This window comes from Humulus lupulus, chromosome 1, assembly GCF_963169125.1.
Source record: "Humulus lupulus chromosome 1, drHumLupu1.1, whole genome shotgun sequence".
In the NCBI taxonomy this organism is placed as follows: domain Eukaryota; kingdom Viridiplantae; phylum Streptophyta; class Magnoliopsida; order Rosales; family Cannabaceae; genus Humulus; species Humulus lupulus.
Window position 1 is genome coordinate 80,774,486 of NC_084793.1, and position 21,068 is coordinate 80,795,553.

A 21,068-nucleotide genomic window follows, 5' to 3' on the forward strand; every position below is an offset into this window, starting at 1 on the left:
ACGACAATTTTATCTTTATAATTTAAAACTCAAAATAACTCTTTATTTTCTCTTTTAAAAATAAAGTATCGCTAGTTTGGTCAAGATGCAATTATCCACTACAAAAGCTTAATTCCATCTTTGTAAGTATAACCCATTATTTCGGAATTCATGACTTAACTTAGAGAGTGTCGCCTTAGGGTCGGTCAAGCCTAAAATACATCACTCCTTCCTATCTTCATAAGAAGCCAACCTTGGTATTAATATGTCTAGAAACCTTCCTTAGGGGGACGGAATCAAAGTTGCATCGAGGCCTTATTCATATCTCACGGTGTTGTACTAATAATGGAGGTCATAGGTCACATTGAGATGTTCACCTTCTCCAACTTACTATTTTAGAAATAATGTGTTTTATTAAACTAATCAATTAATTCCAATTTAATTACTAGTTTATTAATAACCTACGAATGTAATTAATTACAAAAACATTTCATTATAAAAGAGTTTGTTTCTATAATTTAATGTGATCTTAATAATTACTGTAATTAATTACAAAAACATTTCATTATAAAAGAGTTTGTTTCTATAATTTAATGTGATCTTAATAATTACCAAGTACATTAATCTAACTTTACTAAAACACTTTTTTAATAAAGTTGGTTATCTTAAAGGCCTAAAAAAACTATTGTCTTTATTATGGTGTGAGTTACCAAGTTTTAACTAATTAATACTTAGTAGTTTACATGCAATTGATTTCTCCAAAATAATTCACATAAACAGTTAGGACAATCCTAAATAATCATGTTTCTAAAAGATGCATGATTAATGAAAATTGTGTGGTGTTTCATGAATGACATATAATTGACTAATGCATGATCATGTTATCAATCAAGCATTAATTAACATTTATATAAATAAATACAATAAATAAACAATAATTGATGAACCAAATGCTATTGGGTATTTCTAAATTTACAACCTTTGAAAAAATAGAAATAAAATTTCAAAAATAGCCTATGACTTGTTTTCAAGACTCCAATAATGTTTTTCTTCTCTTTCAGGCTTTCTTGCAAATCTTTAGGAATTTGTTAGGCCCAACTAATTAATTATAAACAAAATTTCCAATTAATTTATTTAATTAAAATTAACTTTTAATTAAATAACTATTTATGTCATCTTTTTAATTTAAATAATTAAAGAAAAATTCAAATAATTATTTAAACTTAAGATAAAATCTTAACCAACTAAATTTTGCTAATAAAAATAAAATAAGATAATTAAACATACAAATTCAAATAATTTAAAATTAATTAAATAAAAGATATGGCACAAAATTAGGATCTAACTTGGGCACCAAGAATGGTGCCCTAGATCACTAAGGTCGGCGACATGAAGGAGCCACAAGGGCTCGGCATGGTGCGGCTGGGTGGTTGGGGAGACGTAGGTGCTGCGCACGCATGGAGAAGGAGCTTAGCCAAGGCAGGCGTGCAGGTGTTGCGCGCGTGAGGGGCGCGGTGTAGCAGGGAGCCACAGCTGGGAAGGCAGCATCCAGGAACGGGGTGGGCGCAGGTGGGGAGGCTCGGGTCTGTGCTTGCGCACCCGTGGATGAGAAGGGCTCGGGCCGCTGGCTTGGTTGGTGGCTCAAGTCCTCCTTTACTTTGTGTGCAGATGTTTTTAAAATTGCATATTTCAAAAATAAAATTTACAAAAAATCCAATGCCCTTTATGGCTTATACAAGATCTAGAAACTCAAATTCCTGACCCAATAGCACCATATAATTAATGATTCATCATTCAACTATACATTCAAAAAATATATCCATCCATTCAATATACATATCAACATACATATAACAAATACAAGAAACCCACAAAGCATTTAATATATATATATATATGTATGTAGGCTGCTCTCATACCAATTGTTGGTATTAAAAGAGCAAATCAAAGATATGCAGCGGGGAATGGGCCCTTTTTAATAATTATTAATACCAGTCAAGATCATACATATATATATTAAAACACATACAACCAGATTAGAGATTACCTCTTGTACCCTATCAAGTGTCCTCGAATCTTTTTGTATAAAATCAACGATCTTTCTATCTAAGTTTTGAAGACTCGCACATTGATCTTCCATACCAATCCTCAAACACACAAGGATTCATGTGGGCACGTAGGATTCAAAAAGTTGATTTATGAATCTCTAGATGTACTCAACACATGAGATCTAGAGAGGTTTGATAGATAAAAGAGGAATTGAATAGTTTTCAGGTTTAGAAAAAAACCATCGCTTCTATTTTTGAGAGAGAGTATGTGTTGTTAACAATAACCTTCTTTTTAGGTTTTATAAAGATAATTAACTTAATTAAATAATCTTTATTTTATTAAAATAAAATTTATCTGTTATAACCTTATTTAAATCATATTTAAAAAGAATAATTAAATAAACAAATTATTTGAAATTCAAAATTCAAATCCTAGGGATAGGAAATATCAATGTGTAGCACCACTCACTATGCAATACAGTGAGTGGCGTGAGCAACATTAGAGTTTTCCCTAATTTTTTCATTTTTTTATTTAATTAATATTTAAGACAATATATTTATCCCAAAATAAATGTCAGTTAATTCAAAATTAACTTTATCTTAAAATATCTGTTTTAAATAAATAAATAAATATCTTATTTTAAATAAGATAATTATAAATTTCTCTTTATATATTAATCCAAACAAGATTAATATTTATTTTAACATTTGAAAAACGATATAGTTAAATAATTAATTCAGTGCAATTCCTTATTTATAATGGAGTAATCATGGAATTAATAAATAAGATTAATAAAGAGTTTAATTAATAATTTGGTTTATTGGAGCTTCATATTATAGGTCAATGGTCTCCAGATCGCCTCTGTCCTCCATTGTCAAGGGTAAAGATGTCAAAAGAAAGATTTGTAGAGATGACTTAATTGCAAATGAATTAATTTTCCAAGGCAATGAAATAGTTATGTGATAATTATGGACAATTGATTAATACAATAATATTACTATTTGAAAAATATCAATAATTCAGAAAGTAAATATGATGCATGAATGCAAAATTAAAACACATAAACCAACATTTACTATTCCACGATAAAACTATCCAACAAATAAAGTGTCGCCTAGTCGGTCAAGTTAAATTCAGATAGTTTATAAGACAATCTTATCTTTATTATTTAAAACTTAAAATAACTCTTTATTTTCTCTTTTAAAAATAAAGTACCGCTGGTTTGGCCAAGATGCAATTATCCACTGCAAAAGCTTAATTGCATCTTTGTAAGTGTAACCCATTATTTCGGAATTCATGACTCAACTTAGAGAGTGTCGCCTTAGGGTCAATCAAGCCTAAAATACATCACTCTTTCCTATCTTCGTAAGAAGGCAACCTTAGTATTAATATGTCTAGAAACCTTCCTTAGGGGGATGGAAACAAATCCGTTTCGAGGCCCTATTCATATCTCACGGTGTTGTACTAATAATGAAGATCATAGGTCACATTGAGATGTTCACCTTCTCCCACTTACTATTTTAGCAATAATGAGTTTTATTAAAATAATCAATTAATTCCAAAGTAATTACTAGTTTATTAATAACCTATGAATGTAATTAATTACAAAAACATTTAATTATAAAAGAGCATGTTTCTACAATTAATGTGATATAGATAATTACCCATTACATTAATCTAACTTTACTAAAATATTTTTTAAATAAAGTTGGTTATCTTAAAGGCCTATAAAAAACTATTGCCTTTATTATGGTGTGAGTTACCAAGTTTTAAATAATTTAATACTTAGTAGTTTACATGCATTTGATTTCTCCAAAACAATTCACATAAATAATTAGGACAATCCTAAATAATCATGTTTCTATAAGATGCATGATTAATGAAAATTGTGTGGGGTTTCATGAATGGTATGTAATTGACTAATGCATAATCATGTTATCAATCAAACATTAATTAACATTTATTTAAATAAATACAATAAATTATGAACATAGTACTATTGGGTATTTCTAAATTTGCAACCTTTGAAAAAATAGAAATAAAATTACAAAATAGTCTTAAGGTTGCTTTCAAGACTCGAAGAATGATTATCCTTTCTTTTAGGCTTTCTTGCTAATCTTTAGGAATTTGTTAGGCCAGCTAATTAATTAGAAACTAACTTTTCAATTAATTTATTCAATTAAAACTAACTTTTAATTAAATAATTATTTTTGTCATCTTTTTAATTTAGTTGAATTTAAATAATTAAATAATCAAATTCAAATAATTATTTAAACTCAAGATAAACTCTTAACCAACTCAAAGATATTTTATTTTTGTAACAAAAATAAAATCAGATAATTAATCTTTTAAATTCAAACAATTTAAAAATTAATTGCACAAAAATAGGATCTAACTTGGGCACCAAGAGTGTTGCCTTAGATCACTAGGGTCGGTGGCTACAAGGTGAGCCAAGGGGCTCGGGTGCGTGCGACTGGGTGGCTCGAGCCTGAGGATGGTGCACGCAGCAAGGGAGCTGCGGGTCTCGCGCGCAAGAGATAGGGGAGTCGCGGGGCTCACGCGAAAGAGGCATGGGAGCCATGGGGCTAGTGCGCTTAGTTGGAGGCTCGGGTCGTGTGCCTCCTAGGTGCATGGCTCGGGCTCTTTCTTTTCTTTGTGTACAAAATTTTCAGATCATAATTTCAAAAATAAAATTTACAAAAATCTTATGCCCTTTATGGCTTACACAAGCTCTAGAAATTCAAATTTCTTACCCAATAACACCATATAATTAACGATCCATTATTCAACCATATATTAAAAAAACACATACATCCATTCAATATACATATCAACATATACATAACAAATGCAAGAAACTCACACAACATTTAATATATATATATATGTAGACTTCTCTAGTACTAGAGATACACAGTGGAATGGATTTTTAAAAAATTTATTAATACCAGCCAAGATCATACATATATAGATATATTAAATCACATACAAATAGATTAGAGATTACCTCTTGAAGACTATCAAGTATCAACGAATCTTTTTGTATAAATCAATGATCTTCCAATCCAGATCCTGAAAGCTTGCACCTTGATCTTCCAAACCAATCCCCAAACAAGGACGTGTATGGGTACGTAGGATTCAAAATTTTGATTTAAAACTCTCTAGATGTACTCAACACATGAGGTCTAGAGATGTTTGATTAAAAGAAGATGTATTGAATAGTTTTTCAGGTTTAGAAAAACTATCAATTTATTTTCAGAGAGAGACTCTGACAGTCTATGAAAACCACATCTTTTTTTATAAAAAAGTATCGCTTCTTTTGAGGTTTATAAAGATAATTGACTAATTTAATTAATCTTTTTTTATTTAAATTAAAGCTGATCAGTGATAACCTATTTCATTATTTAATTTAAATCATATTTAAAAAAGAAAAATGAAATAAACAAATTATTTGAAATTCAAAATTCAAATCACATGGATAGGAAATCCCTGTGTGTAGCGCCACACTCACTATACAATGAGTGTGTCACACCACATATTAGGGTTAACCCTAATTTTCTCATTTGTTTGTTTAATCAATATTTAAGACAATATATTTATCCTAAAATAGATATCAGTTAATTCAAAATTAATTTTATCTTAAAATATCAATTTTAAATAAATAAATATCTTATTCTAAATAATATAATTATTAATCTCTCTTTTTATATTAATCCAAAATGATTAATATTTATTTTAACCTTTAGTTTTTCAAAATAAAAACTATATAGTTAAATGATTAATTAATTGCTCATAATTATCACATAATTATTTATTTGCCTTGAAAAATTAATTCATTTGCAATTAAGTCATTCTCTCTACAAATCTTTCTTTTGATATCTTTATCTTTGACAGTGACAGAGTTAATTTGGGAACCATGGACTTATAATATAAAACTCCAATAAACCAGATTATTAATCAAACTATTTAATCTAATAATCTTATTTATTAATTCCATAATAAAATTGTACTTTTATTTTAATCAATAAAATATTTTTACATGCTTTTAGGACATTAATCCTAATACTAATTGGGTAATCTCATAAATATTTTTAATATAAAAAAATTAGTTAAAATGTATTTTAAAATATTAAAAATGATTTAAATTGATTTTAAATTCTAAGAAATAATTAAGAACTAAAAAAAATCTAAACTAAAACAAAACAACTTTTTAATAAAATAGATTAAAATCAATTCTTTATAAAAAAAAATTAAAAAAAATCGTACCTGTTTTCTTATTTTCTTTAGATCCAAGCTGATACCCTCCTCATCCTCCTTTTTCTTCTTCGCTTTTTCAGATCCTACCCTGTACTCATCATAGCCCATTCTTATTCTTCATATTCAATTTTAAACAACAAAAATATAATTAAAAAAAAAAGATCTCAGATCTCAAGTGAGAGAAGGAAATATGCAATAGCCATTCCAAAGCAAAAATTCATGCCAAGCTAGTGCAATAGGAGGCAAATAAACCCAGATCTGAACCATTCCCGTACATCCACTAACCCAATCTCTCCTGAAACCCAGCGCCACTGCCACTCTCTCCGCGAAAAAAAAATGATTGGGTCTATGCTGTATACAAACCTAAAACTTTGGGTACTTATGCTGCAAATACCCCTTTAATTTATATACCAACACCATGAATTTTTATGCTTCAAAATTACAAAACTCGTACTACCATGCCAAGGAATGAATTGCACGACTCACAACAAAGTTCAAGGAAGAGTTCGAGTTGAGCTCCAATCCATAAGGCAAGATGCCACAACCAGACAGATATAATAACAACCCCAACATTATTAGAGACCCAGAAGTAGTTGAAACTAAGGGTACATGTAATCCAACTCCATGACAAGGAGTGAACAAAGAGGGAATCCCACGAAGGCAGACACATTGTCGCATAAGTCAATCTGTTAGCCATGACTATCGTAGGTGCTCTAAAAAATAATCAAAATAATGCAACTCAGGACCAAGGAACCATCAATTCTCATGTTCACCCCACAGTTGACTCATACATTGATTTCACAAACGTGTACATCCCGGATCCACCAGAGTCAACACAAGAATCATACCACATTGATTTCTTCTATTACTAGTTCTTCTCTTTTCTACTACTGTTTCTTATGTCATAACTCTAGTAACTACTTTAGTTTGTATTTTCTATATTATCTTATCTTCAACTTCGTGAGTTAAAAGTAATGGTAACTTTGTGGCACAATATAAGTATAGGTCCAGGTTAAATTTATCTATATTTTTTTTATAAAAAGGACACTTCTCTTAAATTATTCATAACGATGACACTTAGACATCATAATAACAATTATGCTTCTTATAAAAAAAAAATTAGGTGTTTGGTATGAGGGTTTGATTTGGTGGGAATAGGAATGTCAAATCTATCCCATGGTGGGAAATTGATTTGTGTTTCCAATTCCAATTCCAAATCCAAACCAAAACACAACTACATTTAACCAGCTTTTGATTCAACCAAAACAAAATCAAGCATCAAACAGGAGAAAAACAAAAAACAATTTCTGAGTTTGATTCTACAAGTAAAAAATCATTTCCATCACTTTTATAATACATAAGGTTATAATTTAATTTATTTTTAAGGAAAGAGGGCTAAGTATGATATTTAGCTAAAATATAAGAGATGTACCTAACGCACCGTTTCAGTTCTCATCAATCACCCCAACGTTTAGAGGGTTTGGGCCAGAGGAAAGGCTGAGGGAATTTTTAAAAAATATGGCTTTTATACCATCAATGTGCAAAAATATGGGAGTTATACTTTTCTTAATTTGTATGGGAAATTTATTAAAGAAAAAGTTAAAGTATGGGAAACATAATTAGTAGCTAACTAAAATATGGAAATGTTACATTTTTTTTATCATACTTATGTTTTCTTTGATTTTGAAGGTAATTTTATTTTCATTTTTTTCCATCATTTTTTATTTTTTTTTCCTTCCTTATTTTTTCTTCCATTTTTCCCCCCTTTTTTTTTTCTACCAATTTTTTCCTACATCTTTTTTTCTTTCCATTTTTTCATTATTCTTCTTCGTTCTTTTATTTTTATTCATTTATTTATTTTTTCTTTCATTTGTATTATTTTGTTTTTTTTTCATATTTTTTCAGTTTTTGTATTTATTATTTTCTCCTTCCATTTTTTTTCTTTTTTCACACATATGAGCTTTTTTTTTTCTTTTTTTTCTACCAATTTTTTCATTCATATTTTTTTTCTTTTCATTTTTCCATTATTTTTCTTCTTCTTCTTTTCATTCTTATTTATTCACCTATTTTTTTCATTCATCATTTCTTTTGTTTTTTTTTCATTTTTGTACTTATTCTTTTCTCATTCTATTTCTTTTTTTTTCACACATATATTTTAACATTACATAATTATTCTACTATTTTTTTATTTATTATCTTTTATTATTGTAATTTTTGTATAGTTTTTTCCACTATATATAAAAAAAATTCAAATCTATTTTTTCAGCATTTTCTTTTTACTGTAACACTTATAGGAATACCAAAATTTGGAAAGAAAACTATGAAAACGTGAATGTGTAACTGGTTACCTTCACATTCTTTGTGTGTATATTTCTGAGGTTAACTAGTTACTTTCACGTTCTGGTATGTGTATATTTATGGTTTCTTTATGGTAACTAGTTACTTATGTTACTAAAATCATAGTTACTTCTTCTTCCTTTTTTAATGAAGTGTTTTTCCATTTTTTCTATCAAAATTGATGTTTCTTTTCATATTTAATATGAGTAACTCGTCACCCCTCTTAAGTAACTGGTTACCCCTCTTATGGCAGAAAGTTACTCATCTAAGGATAACTAGTTACCCTTTTTGGTGCATGTTATTTAACCTAGCTCTATGATTCTTTTTAAGATCAATCAAGTAACTAATTACCCTACCCAATATTTGAAAGAAAAAAAACGTACAATCTTAAACAAAACATGTTTATAATAAATAAATAATAATTTTAAAAACAATACATATTAAAAAAAAAATTTGCAAAACAACCAAAGAAAAATTTAATATAAAATTAGTAATATAAAAACAATATAAAAAAACAAATAACCTAAAAAAATAATAATCAAATTACAAACATACCCTTACAAATTTGATTAAGAGTAAAACTATGACATAAACCAACTTTTATACAAAAATATGGAAAAATAAAACCAGAGAAAATTCTTAAAAAAAAAAACTATAGGTTTACTTTTTTTTTTTTTTTTTTTTGAAAAAAAACAATATTTTTGCAAACGCTATTAAATTCCATATAATGTAATTTCCTCAAAGGCTAAACCTGAACCCCACTCTAAAACCCTTTCGTTCCCAATCTGTTGCCCTAGGAAAGCGGAAGAAACCAGAGTCAGAGAGATGGGAGGGTCACGAAGAAAGTACAAGAAATCGAGAACGAAGGTACGCGTTGGGCTACCGCCGAAGAAGCCACATGTTTTCAAACCAGCTTTTAATGTCCCTCCCAAGCTTCGTTCTTTGATCGAAGAAAACGCCTCTGCCCCCGAATGGGACGACAAAGCCAGCGTTATCCAAAACTACAAGTCCTTCGGCTTCGTTTCAAACCCTAACTTGCTCGGCGTTCGAAAGCGTACCTCTCATATGGTCCAACTTGATTCTCTTCAAGTCGTACTTCCTCCGAGTTCTTCGCAGACCGATGAGGATAAAGACCTCGATGACCCCATTGATACCGGAAGCGACCTTGAAGAAGACGGTAATTTGAGAAAGCTTATGTTATTTTATTTTATATTAATTTTTCATTGTGTTTCAATCGTTGTATGGTTTCTGTTTTTTTTTTTTATAAATTTATTATATCTGGTGTGCGTTTGTGTTGTTGCTTGTTTCATGTTCAATTCGAACCACAATTGGCTCGATGAGCTATTGGGCCTATAATAAGAGTATATACAAATTTCTATAGGATCAATTTTTGTTTTTGTGAAGACCCAGTAGCCATATGTTTTAAGTTGTGAAAATCTTATGGATTGTCTTGTCTGAATTTTAAGAAGCAAGTCATATTTTCCATTTTAAGCACTCGCATGATTTATTTATTTTTGAATGATAACATGAAATACTGAAATTGTTAGAGAAATGTGTGGATGGGAACATACAACAATACCAATACCACGAGTTACTCCACTCATCTGATTTTGATTTTGAGGTGGAACCATATACATATACTTCTTAACATGCACTCTATTCTACTTCTAAACTCATTCCACATTCTAACATAAATTAGCAAAAATACATTTTCATGTTTCAGTCAGAGTGACCATAAGGGTCGTATAAATTATGCTTGCTTTGTGCAAAAACTATGAGAGGGTATTTGTGAGGTAATTTAATCTGGTCATGTCTAAAACTTCATTCTTCTAAAAGTACCCTTTCTTTTAATGGTTGCATAGATTTGAAATCGGCTTTAGGAAAGCAACGAAGAGATGGGAAAACTGCACCGCTACAACCATTGACAACCATCCAGCGTGTTCATATTGGTCAGCTTGTTGACAAATATGGAGACGATTATCATGTAAGAAGGAACATTTGTTAATGGAAGTTTGAGTTTCTATCAATTGTTTTGGTATCTTACTTGAGCTTTTTTGCTTGGCAGGGTATGTTCATGGACATGAAGCTGAATTCATTGCAGCATTCTGTTGCAACTTTGGAGAAACTATGCAAAAGATATCATATGCACAAAAATAAAAACCCACTGATATTACCCCGCTGAGTATGATTTGGGTCTGATAAAACATTTTGCTTTATTTTGAACATTGACATGATCTTTCTTGTATTATTGGTTGATAATGATGTTTTCTCATTAGCTGCTTTGAAGCTGAAATGATCACTTCCCAGTTTTGAATCATACGAACTTGAGCCAAATTATACTAATTCTTAATTGACATTATTATGATAAAAAAAAAGATTTATCTTTGGTCATCTTGAAGGGTAGTGTGAATGCAAACCACCAGGCTACACAGGAGTTCTATATTCTTAATGTACTGCAGTCTTGAGATCATACATTATCCTTTTATTCCAGTGGCCTATATTGTGCTGAACTAATGTTAAATTATATGTTATGTATATAGTTTGTATTAAGTAATTGTAGCGACCGATCTCGCTATTGATTCCTACCAATGCATATTATTGTAGTATGCATCTTCGGTTATTTATCTGGATATAGCGTCTGGGTCTGGCCATAGTATTGCACGTCTCCGGAGCCTTGTAGCTAGAAAAATCTATATAGAGTTTACCAGCTTTAGTGGGGATCTCATTTATTGTTTATGAACCGAGTCACTAATCATGAACGGTACATTCTTACACTTGTACGAACAATTTAAAAGCTCGTTTTGACATCGTTTTTATTGGGAAATTTTAACTTTTATGTTTAATGTGGGGTATTAAGTCAAAACTATACTAAGTTCTTTGATCATTTCAAAATAATACCAAAAGTTTTGACAGTACTTGAAATGCTCCTACCACAATTCCCCTATCCTCATCTCGTTTCCTTCTCTCTCTTTGTTCACTCTCTCTCACTCACCTCACCTCACAGCACCACTAAGAGCACCACGGGTAGAGATCCGAGCACTACCAATAGTCAAACTCCTCCCTAAGAGGAAGTCATTTGTAGAGATCAAGACAAAAGTAAATTTTGAGGAATCTTGGAGTAAAAACTTATAGGTAAACAATTTTTTCTTAAATATTTTTATTAGTGATATTTCCTTTAAATTTTTTGGGCATTTCGAATAGATCTGAGCAATAATTGCATGTATTTTTAGTTTTTTTTTTTTTTTGCTTTTTGTTGATCTGTGTTTTCTGTAATTTTTCTGGGTTTGAGTTGTGCTCGATGCCTGCTCGATGCAAGCTTGATGGCACATCATTTTTTACGGTTACATGCTTGCTCGATGGTTACTCGATACCTGCTTAATGCAAGCTCGATGGTAATGTGCATTCTCACGATTTCATGCATGCTCGATGGTTATTCGATGCTTGCTTGATGATGGATTGATGGTCATGTGCATTCTCAAGATTCATACATTCTCGATTGTTACTCGATGACTGCTCGATATAAGCTCGATGGAAGTGTGATTTTTCATGTTTTCATACATGCTCGATTGCTACTCAATGCCTGTTCGATATAAGATCGATGGTAGTGTGATTTTGCATGTTTTCATGCATGCTCGATGCAGGCTTGATGGTGTGCATTTTCATTCTATTTTTTGGTGAGCTTGATGGGTATTGTTTCTTGCTCGATGGCTGTCGAGGCATGCTCGATGGTTGTCAAGGCATACTCGATGGCATCCTCAACACATGCTTGTTGATTTTTTTTTCTAGTTTTTTAGCTAATAGTATTTGTGTTTTTTTTTTATTTCAGGTTCTACTTTTTACGTATTTGTTTCTTACAACGATGTTTGGGAAACAGATGATAGGAAATGGTATTTTAAGGATGATGAAGGTGATATGATACCAATAGAGAATGATGTCACTTACTTGCAATTACTTGACATACTACATGAGACATTTCAGGTGGATAGAGAGGTGTATAAATTGAAACTCGAGGTGTCGTACGTATGCGGCGACCAACCATTTGCACCGGTTCAATTGAGGAATGATCGTCAAGTTCGTGTATTCTTAGGAATAAGCTTGAAAGAATTGATAGCCTTATGTGTGACTCCAGTTAAGAAGAATGTCATATCAAATCCTTCTCCTAGTGTGAACAAAAAAGACATGACTAGTGTCGATCTATCTCCTACAGGTAGCAGTTATAATCATCTTAGTGAAGTGGGCACTTTTGTTCCAGTTACTAATCTGATGGCTACTGTTCAGCTTGATATACCACATGGAGTACGATCCGATGGCTATTGTTCAGCTTGAGGCATATGAGTATGATCCCTATGTGAATGATGATCCAGTTGGTAATTGCTTTGAAGATAATGATGATGGTTTCGAGGATGACTCATATTATAGTGCAGATGTTTCAAATGAGGAGTTAGACATTTCCCAAGCCCAACAAGTAGAAGAGTCAGCACTGCCTCTTGCACAGACACACCTCCCAACTCAAGGGCGTCGAACACCTTCTAGAAGCAGTAATCGTCCAGCTAGGACAAAAGATAACACTAGGTGGAGGGAGACAATTGTATCAAGAGAAGATCACACCAGATAGAGTGTCCCAATGTTTACAAAAGAAGATATTGAAGCATTTGCCAAAACTCATTCCTCATCATCTGGTGCACCAATGGGAGAAATATATGTTGGGAAGACTTTTGAGGACAAGATTGATTTAAAAACTAAAGCTGCTCTATTTGCAATGAAGAATAACTTTGAGTATGGTGAAAAAGTTTGGTACTGACGTGTGGTATATCACATGCAAAGATCCTGACTCTTGTTGGAGACTGTGAGGGAAAAAATTACCAATGTCCCCCATGTTTGAGATCACGGTGTACAAAAGCATACACACATGCTCACTAGAAGTGCAACAAAAAAGTCATCTTCAAGCTGCACTATGGGTCGCTGGGTGTGGTGTGCTGCCCCTTTGGCACACCCACATGGGGCCATTTTGTAATGAGCATGCCTTGGTGCTTGATCATTAGTCAAGTCTTGCACCAAGCAACCTCATGGGATATGGTAGTGGCAGTTTTGTAATATTACATATGTCTCCCAGACAAAAATCATATATGTTCCTGGGAAGACTTTATTTCCCTAGAAGGCTCCTTAGGGGGAGGTGACCTGGTGACTTAGGGAAGCACCATGGCCATCAGCAGATAGGGGCCAAAGCTGTGTACTCACTTGCCCTATCAAGGCTATATATTAATGAAATAACATTTATCCATACTTGCCCCTGTGTGCTTCCTTGTTGCTTATGTGTTACTTGTCTGTTACCTTTGTTGGGCCATTGTGTGCCACTTGCCTTGTTGTGTGCTTTGTGTTGTGTGGACGTTCTTAGGAATAACTTGCTTTGTGCTTGCTCATACCTCGTTATTGCCCGTTGCATGTCCGAGATGTGTATGTGGCTAACCGTTGAGTTTGTTTGCCTGTAGATGTGTGTTGTAGGCTGATTTGCTAGCTTGAAGAGTCTGCAAGTGCCGCACGTTCCGTCGAGTTGGAGTACCCAAATAGCCGGCCCGTGACAGTTGGTATCAGAGCCAATTTAGAAAGCGCTTGGAAAAAACACACTATGGTGAGCAACACTCAGAGGATCGAAGCTCTTGAGAAGCGAGTAGGGGAACTAGATGGCCTGGACGAGAGGGTCAGGGATCTTTCCTCTGCAAGTCAGGACTCGGGATTGTCTGATGCAAACAATCGCATAGCTGCGTTGGAAAAGGAGAATGATGTTCTCCTATCCAGAATTATCGCGTTGGAGAATAGAAACACTCCAACAAGTACTTCTGTTTCCCCTCGGTGGGAAGAGCGCATCGCGGCAGTGGAGCGCATGCTAAGGGAACAAGAAGTCTCCATAAATGACACGACGGAAGACTGCAGAGAGGCAGTTGGCGTGCTCAGAGAAGAAATGGCTGAGCTATCCGCCAAGGTAAACCTGACCATGCGAGCGGTTGGGAATGCCCCTGCAATAGGGCCGATAGGTATGGAGTATGGCCGAGCCAAATTACCCGAGCCGAGGCCTATAATGGGGCCAGAGACGCAAAGGATTTGGAGAATTTCCTCTTTGACATGGAACATTACTTTAGAGTCGTGCGGGCCGATTCGGAAGACGGAAAGGTCGCCATGGCTACCATGTATTTTTCGGGGGATGCCAAGGTGTGGTGGAGGACCAAGTATGATGACATAGAGAATGGCAGGTGTACCATCACATCTTGGGCGGACTTGAAGAGGGAATTAAAGACGCAGTTTCTGCCAGAAAATGTAGCTTACATTGCTCGTCGCCAGTTACGAGAGCTTAAACAAGTCGGGACAGTCCGAGAATATGTAAAGAGATTTTTGGGACTAATGCTCGATATTAAAGACATGTCCGAAGTGGACAGGCTCTTTTGCTTCCTCGAGGGATTGAAACCGTGGGCCAAGCAAGAACTTCAAAGACAGCGGGTGTCTGATCTGGCCACCGCTCAAGCTGCTGCCGAACACTTAACAGACTACACTCCGGAGAGCAGCCTGCCGAAAAGGACTACTCCTCCAGCCAGCTCAAGTAGCGCCGGGAGTAAGAAGTCTGGGAAGTCTTGGTAGGGTAAGAGTGGGGGAGAGAAGAGGACAGCTGAGTCCAATTCTTCCAGTGGGACAGATGCTGCTGCAGGGAAGAAGCCGCTAGCTTGTTGGATTTGCAAAGGCCCACACAAGTCGGCAGTTTGCCAATTCCGGGGCAAGCTGAATGCCCTCATCGGCCAAGAACAACAGGGCGAAGGAGAAGAGGAAGAAGAAGAGTACGCGCACATGGGCGCTGTCCGCCTGTTGAACTCTCTCAAGAAGCATGGCGAGAAAGGGAAGAAGACCCTGGGGAAAGGGCTAATGTTCGTGGATGCCGCTATCAATGGCAAGCCTACCAAAAGCGTGATGATTGATACTGACGCCACCCACAACTTCATCTTTGAGCTCGAAACAAAGCGACTGGGACTGAAGCTGGAGAAAGATGCAGGCCGCATGAAAGCGGTCAACTCCAAAGCCTTGGCTACAACTGGCGTGGCTAAAGGGGTAAAAGTGAAAATCGACACGTGGGAGGGGCAGACTGACTTGGTGGTCGTCCATATGGACAACTTCGATGTAGTTTTGGGAATGGACTTTCTAACCGAGAAAGGTGCCATTCCAATTCCTGCCACTGGAAGCTTACTCATAATGGGAGAGACTCCTTCATTGGTACCTGCAAAGGTGAAACCACCCCCTGGTGTGAAGCTTCTCTCAGCTTTACAGTTCAAGAAGGGTGTGAGGAAGCAGGAGCCCACTTATGTAGCTGTACCCACCGTGTTCGAAGAAGTAGTGGAAGAAATTGTTCCACTAGAAATTACGAGGGTCTTAAAGATGTATGGGGATGTGATGCCAGATAAACTCCCCAAAGCCTTGCCACCAAAGAGGGGGATTGACCACCAGATAGAGCTGGTGCCCGGAGCGAAACCTCCAACAAAAGCGCCATACAGAATGGCACCCCCTGAGCTAGAAGAATTGAGGAAGCAATTAAAAGAGTTATTGGAGGCAGGCTTCATCAGACCGTCGAAGGCGCCATTTGGCGCACCGGTGCTATTCCAGAAGAAGCACGATGGGAGCTTGAGGCTGTGCATCGACTATAGGGCTCTCAATAAGGTGACAGTTCGCAACACCTACCCCATCCCTCTGATCGCTGATTTGTTCGACCAGCTAAGTGGAGCCAAATACTTCACAAAGTTGGACTTGAGATCGGGCTACTATCAGGTGAGGATTGCAGATGGGGATGAACCAAAGACTACGTGTGTTACTTGATACGAAGCATTTGAGTTTCGAGTAATGCCGTTTGGGTTGACAAATGCACCTGCTACCTTCTGTACACTAATGAACCAAGTATTCCACGAGTATCTAGATAAGTTCGTGGTGGTGTACTTGGATGACATCGTGGTTTATAGCGCCACGATTGAAGAGCATCAAGAACACTTGGCTCAAGTGTTTCAGAAGTTGAGAGAGAACAAGCTATATGTGAAGCGCGAGAAATGTTCGTTTGCACAGGAGAGCATCAAGTTCTTAGGCCACGTTGTGAAACGTGGCCGAATTCGTATGGATCTGGAGAAGGTGAGGGCAATCCAAGAATGGAAAGCCCCCACAAACGTGAAAGAACTCCGCTCCTTCTTGGGCCTAGCCAACTACTATAGACGATTTGTGGACGGCTACTCAAGAAGGGCGACACCCTTGACCGAGCTTCTGAAAAAGGGTGTGATTTGGGCGTGGACTGACAAGTGTGCTGAAGCGTTCAGGAGTTTGAAAGAAGCCATGATGAAGGATCCTGTTCTTGCCTTGCCAACTATTAGCAAGCCCTTCGAAGTACAGACAAATGCATCAGATTATGCTCTGGGAGGGGTACTAGTACAAGAGGACCACCTGGTCGCATACGAAAGTCGCAAGCTGTCTGAAGCTGAGAGGAGGTATACTGCCCAGGAGAAGGAGCTCCTCGCAGTTATACATTGCTTGCGAGTGTGGAGGCATTACTTGCTGGGGTCAAAGTTCGTGGTGAAGACGGATAATGCAGCTGTGAGTCATTTCCTTACTCAGCCGAAGCTGACCCCTAAGCAGGCTCGATGGCAGGAGTTTGTGGAGGAATTCGACTTTCGTTTTGAGCACAGGGCAGGATGCTTGAACCAGGCAGCTGACGCCTTAAGTCGCAAAGCGGAGTTGGCGACTCTAAAGATCATGGCTAGTTTGTCGGCTAGCGTGGTGAACACTCCACTCAAGGAACGCATCAAAGAAAACCTGGAGAAAGACCTAGTTGTCAGGACCATCCTGAAGCTCGTAAAAGAAGGCAAGACTCGCCAGTTCTGGGTGGAGGATGATCTTCTGTGAGCTAAAGGGGGGCGCTTGTATGTTCCAAAAGCTGGAGATTTGCGAAGGACATTACTAAGCGAGTGTCATGACACTCTGTGGGCAGGTCATCCAGGGTGGCAGAGAACCCATGCCCTCTTGAAGCAGGGATACTACTGGCCACAAATGCGAGATGATGTAGGGGAGTACACCAAGACCTGTCTGGTCTGCCAGCAAGACAAGGTCGATAGGAACAAGACACCTGGGTTGTTGGAGCCCTTGCGAGTCCCAAGTCGACCATGGGAGAGTGTGTCGCTTGACTTTATCACCAGTCTTTCGAAGACATGAGATTTAAGTGCGATCTTGGTGGTCGTGGATAGATTCTCGAAGTATGCAACATTCATCCCAGTGTCGAAGTACTGTTCGGCAGAAGAGACAGCCAGACAATTTTTCAAGCACATTGTCAAATATTGGGGAGTGCCCCAGAACATTGTTAGTGACCGAGATGGAAGATTCACTGGGACCTTTTGGTCCGAACTGTTCAATCTCTTGGGGTCACAACTGAACATTTCCTCGAGCTACCATCCGCAGATAGATGGGCAGACAGAAAGATTCAACAAGATGTTGGAGGAGTACTTGCGCCACTTTGTCAATGCCAATCAGAAGAATTGGCCGTAACTACTCGATGTAGCTCAATTTTGCTTCAACTCTCAAAAGAGTTCTTCATCGAATAAGAGCCCTTTTGAAGTTGTTAATGGACAGCAGCCACTGTTACCCCACACAGTGGATGAATATCGCAGTCGAAACCCGCGAGCCTTTCACTTCACAAAAGACTGGAAGAAAACGACAGAGATTGCCCAAGCTTATTTAGAAAAAGCATAAAAAAGAATGAAGAAGTGGGCTGATCAGAAGCGCCGACCATTGGAGTTCAAAGCAGGTGACTTAGTGTTAATCAAGCTGAGGCCCGAACAGTTGAGATTCCGAGGGGACAAAGACATCAGACTTGTTCGCAAGTACGAGGGTCCGGTCTCAATCATCTCAAAAGTTGGCCTAACTTCCTACAAAGTCGACCTACCAGCCTGGATGAAGATACACCCGGTCCTTCATGTCAGCAACTTGAAGTCGTATCATGAAGATCCAGCAAATCCAGCGCGCAACCAGTCAACCAGAGGAGGAGTCATCATTCAGCCAAGGAGCCAGCGTCAACCTGAAGAAATCCTGGCGGAAAGGACGGTCACCACTGACCGTAAAAAGCATAAAGAATATCTGGTAAAATGGAAGGGGCTCGCAGACGACGAGATCAGCTGGGAGAGGGCGGAAGACTTGAAGAAGCTCACGTAGAAGATTGAAGATCTACAAGCTACTTCGTCGAGGGCGCTGAAGGATTGAGTGGGGGAGAGTGTGGCGTGCTGCCCCTTTGGCACACCCACATGGGGCCATTTTGTAATGAGCATGCCTTGGTGCTTGATCATTAGTCAAGTCTTGCACCAAGCAACCTCATGGGATAGGTTAGTGGCAGTTTTGTAATATTGCATATGTCTCCCAGACAAAAATCATATATGTTTCTGGGAAGACTTTATTTGCTCCTTTGGGGGAGGTGACCTGGTGACTTAGGGAAGCACCATGGCCATCAGCAGATAGGGGCCAAAGCTGTGTACTCCCTTGCCCTATCAAGGCTATATATTAATGAAATAACATTTATCCATACTTGCCCCTGTGTGCTTCCTTGTTGCTTATGTGTTACTTGTTTGTTACCTTTGTTGGGCCATTATGTGCCACTTGCCTTGTTGTGTGCTTTTTGTTGTGTGGACGTTCCTAGGAATGACTTGCTTTGTGCTTGCTCATACTTCGTTATCGCCCGTTGCATGTCCGAGATGTGTATGTGGCTAACCGCTGAGTTTGTTTGCCTATAGGTGTGTGTTGTAGGCTAACTTGCTAGCTAGAAGTGTCTGCAAGTGCCGCACGTTCCGTCTAGTTGGAGTACCCAAATAGCCGGCCCGTGACACTGGGCACCTCATAAAGAAAAAATACGCAGCTGATGGGACCAGCTACATGGCAAACAACATAAAGGAGGATATGAAGAAAAATTTCGGTATTGATATAATTTATGAATAGGAATGGAGATGCAGAGAGAATGCACTTACGTAGGTTAGGGGGACATATGAAGATTCATATTGTAAGTTGTCATCCTACTTGCACATGTTGCAACAAAAGAATCCAGGTATAATTACTGATTTTGTCACTGAAGATGGTCGTTTCCTATATTGCTTCTTTTCCCTTGGAGTTTGTAGGAGGGGATTCAGATTTTTTCGTCCTATGATATATGTGGATGACACATTCTTGAAGAACAAGTACGGTGGCCATATGCTATGTATCGTTGCTTTAGATGCGAATAGTCATTTATATCCAATTGCGTTCGGGTTGGTGGATAGTGAGAACCACAACTCGTGGAAATATTTCATGACGAAGTTGGAAGCCACTGGGGACGTTGATGACCTGGCTTTCGTGTCAGATAGGCACGCTAGCATTATTCATGCTCTAGAGGTTGTCTTTTCTGATGCCTACCACGACACATGCTACCACCACATCAATATGAATGTGAAAGCTAATTTCAAGACTAATCACTGTCACAATGAGATGTGGGCAGTAGCCTATGCATGGAAGAAGACGGAATGTCTAAAGCATTTTGAAAATATTAAGCGAATGGATCCTCCCATAGCTGCCTATCTGAAGGGATTTGGTTTCGATAAGTGGTCTCCTCATTTGTTTCCTGGGAAACGATACAATATAATGACAAGCAACTATGCTGAAAGCTTCAACAACAAGACCAAGGATGCAAGAACCTTTCCAGTTAAATTTTTTTTGGAATTCATTCGGTTCACACTACAGTCTTTGTTTTCTGAACGACGTAGTGTGACAGAGAAGGCTACCACCAAATTATCCACCCTGATGGAGGCAAATGTATCGAACAATGCTGACAAAGGAAGGTTCATGAATATCTATGCCCTTGGCCAATTCGAGTTTCATGTAACTGGTGTAGACGGTGATGTTGAGGTGAATTTGATGATGAAATCATGCTCATGTGGGGTATTCCAGCTCATAGGCATACCTTCTCAACAACAAGACCGAGGATGCAAGAACCTTTCTAGTTAAATTTTTTTTGGAATTCATTCGGTTCACACTACAGTCTTGGTTTTCTGAACGATGTAGTGTGACAGAGAAGGCTACCACCAAATTATCCACCCTGATGGAGGCAGATGTATCGAACAATGCTGACAAAGGAAGGTTCATGAATATCTATGCCCTTGGCCAATTCGAGTTTCATGTAACTGGTGCAGATGGTGATGTTGAGGTGAATTTGATGACAAAATCATGCTCATGTGGGGTATTCCAGCTCATAGGCATACCTTGTCCCCATGCAACTACAACAGCTATAGAGCGTGGGGTGAACCTTTATTCTTTGTGTTCACCGTTTTACACCATTGAGTCATGGAGGAATTCGTACAAAGAAATCATTTACCCAACTGGGAATGAGAATGATTGGATACTTCCATATGACATCAAGAATA

General features: G+C 36.9%; 1 protein-coding gene across 1 annotated transcript; it reads left to right on the forward strand.

Moving 5' to 3' along the window:
- Nucleotides 1-9,357: 9,357 nt before the first annotated feature.
- Nucleotides 9,358-11,013, forward strand: LOC133795057 (nucleolar protein 16). Its single transcript, XM_062232510.1, has 3 exons — nucleotides 9,358-9,799; nucleotides 10,485-10,606; nucleotides 10,688-11,013. Exons 1-3 carry the CDS (start codon nucleotides 9,448-9,450, stop codon nucleotides 10,802-10,804), a joined length of 591 nt encoding a protein of 196 aa, XP_062088494.1. The 5' UTR covers nucleotides 9,358-9,447; the 3' UTR covers nucleotides 10,805-11,013.
- Nucleotides 11,014-21,068: the final 10,055 nt, after the last annotated feature.

Excerpts from the sequence above, each read along its gene's own strand:
- LOC133795057 (XM_062232510.1), top strand. The coding sequence starts at position 9,448 with ATGGGAGGGTCACGAAGAAAGTACAAGAAATCGAGAACGAAGGTACGC. Across the intron at positions 9,800-10,484 it reads AAGCGACCTTGAAGAAGACG|ATTTGAAATCGGCTTTAGGA; the intron begins GTAATTTGAGAA and ends ATGGTTGCATAG. Across the intron at positions 10,607-10,687 it reads AATATGGAGACGATTATCAT|GGTATGTTCATGGACATGAA; the intron begins GTAAGAAGGAAC and ends TTTGCTTGGCAG.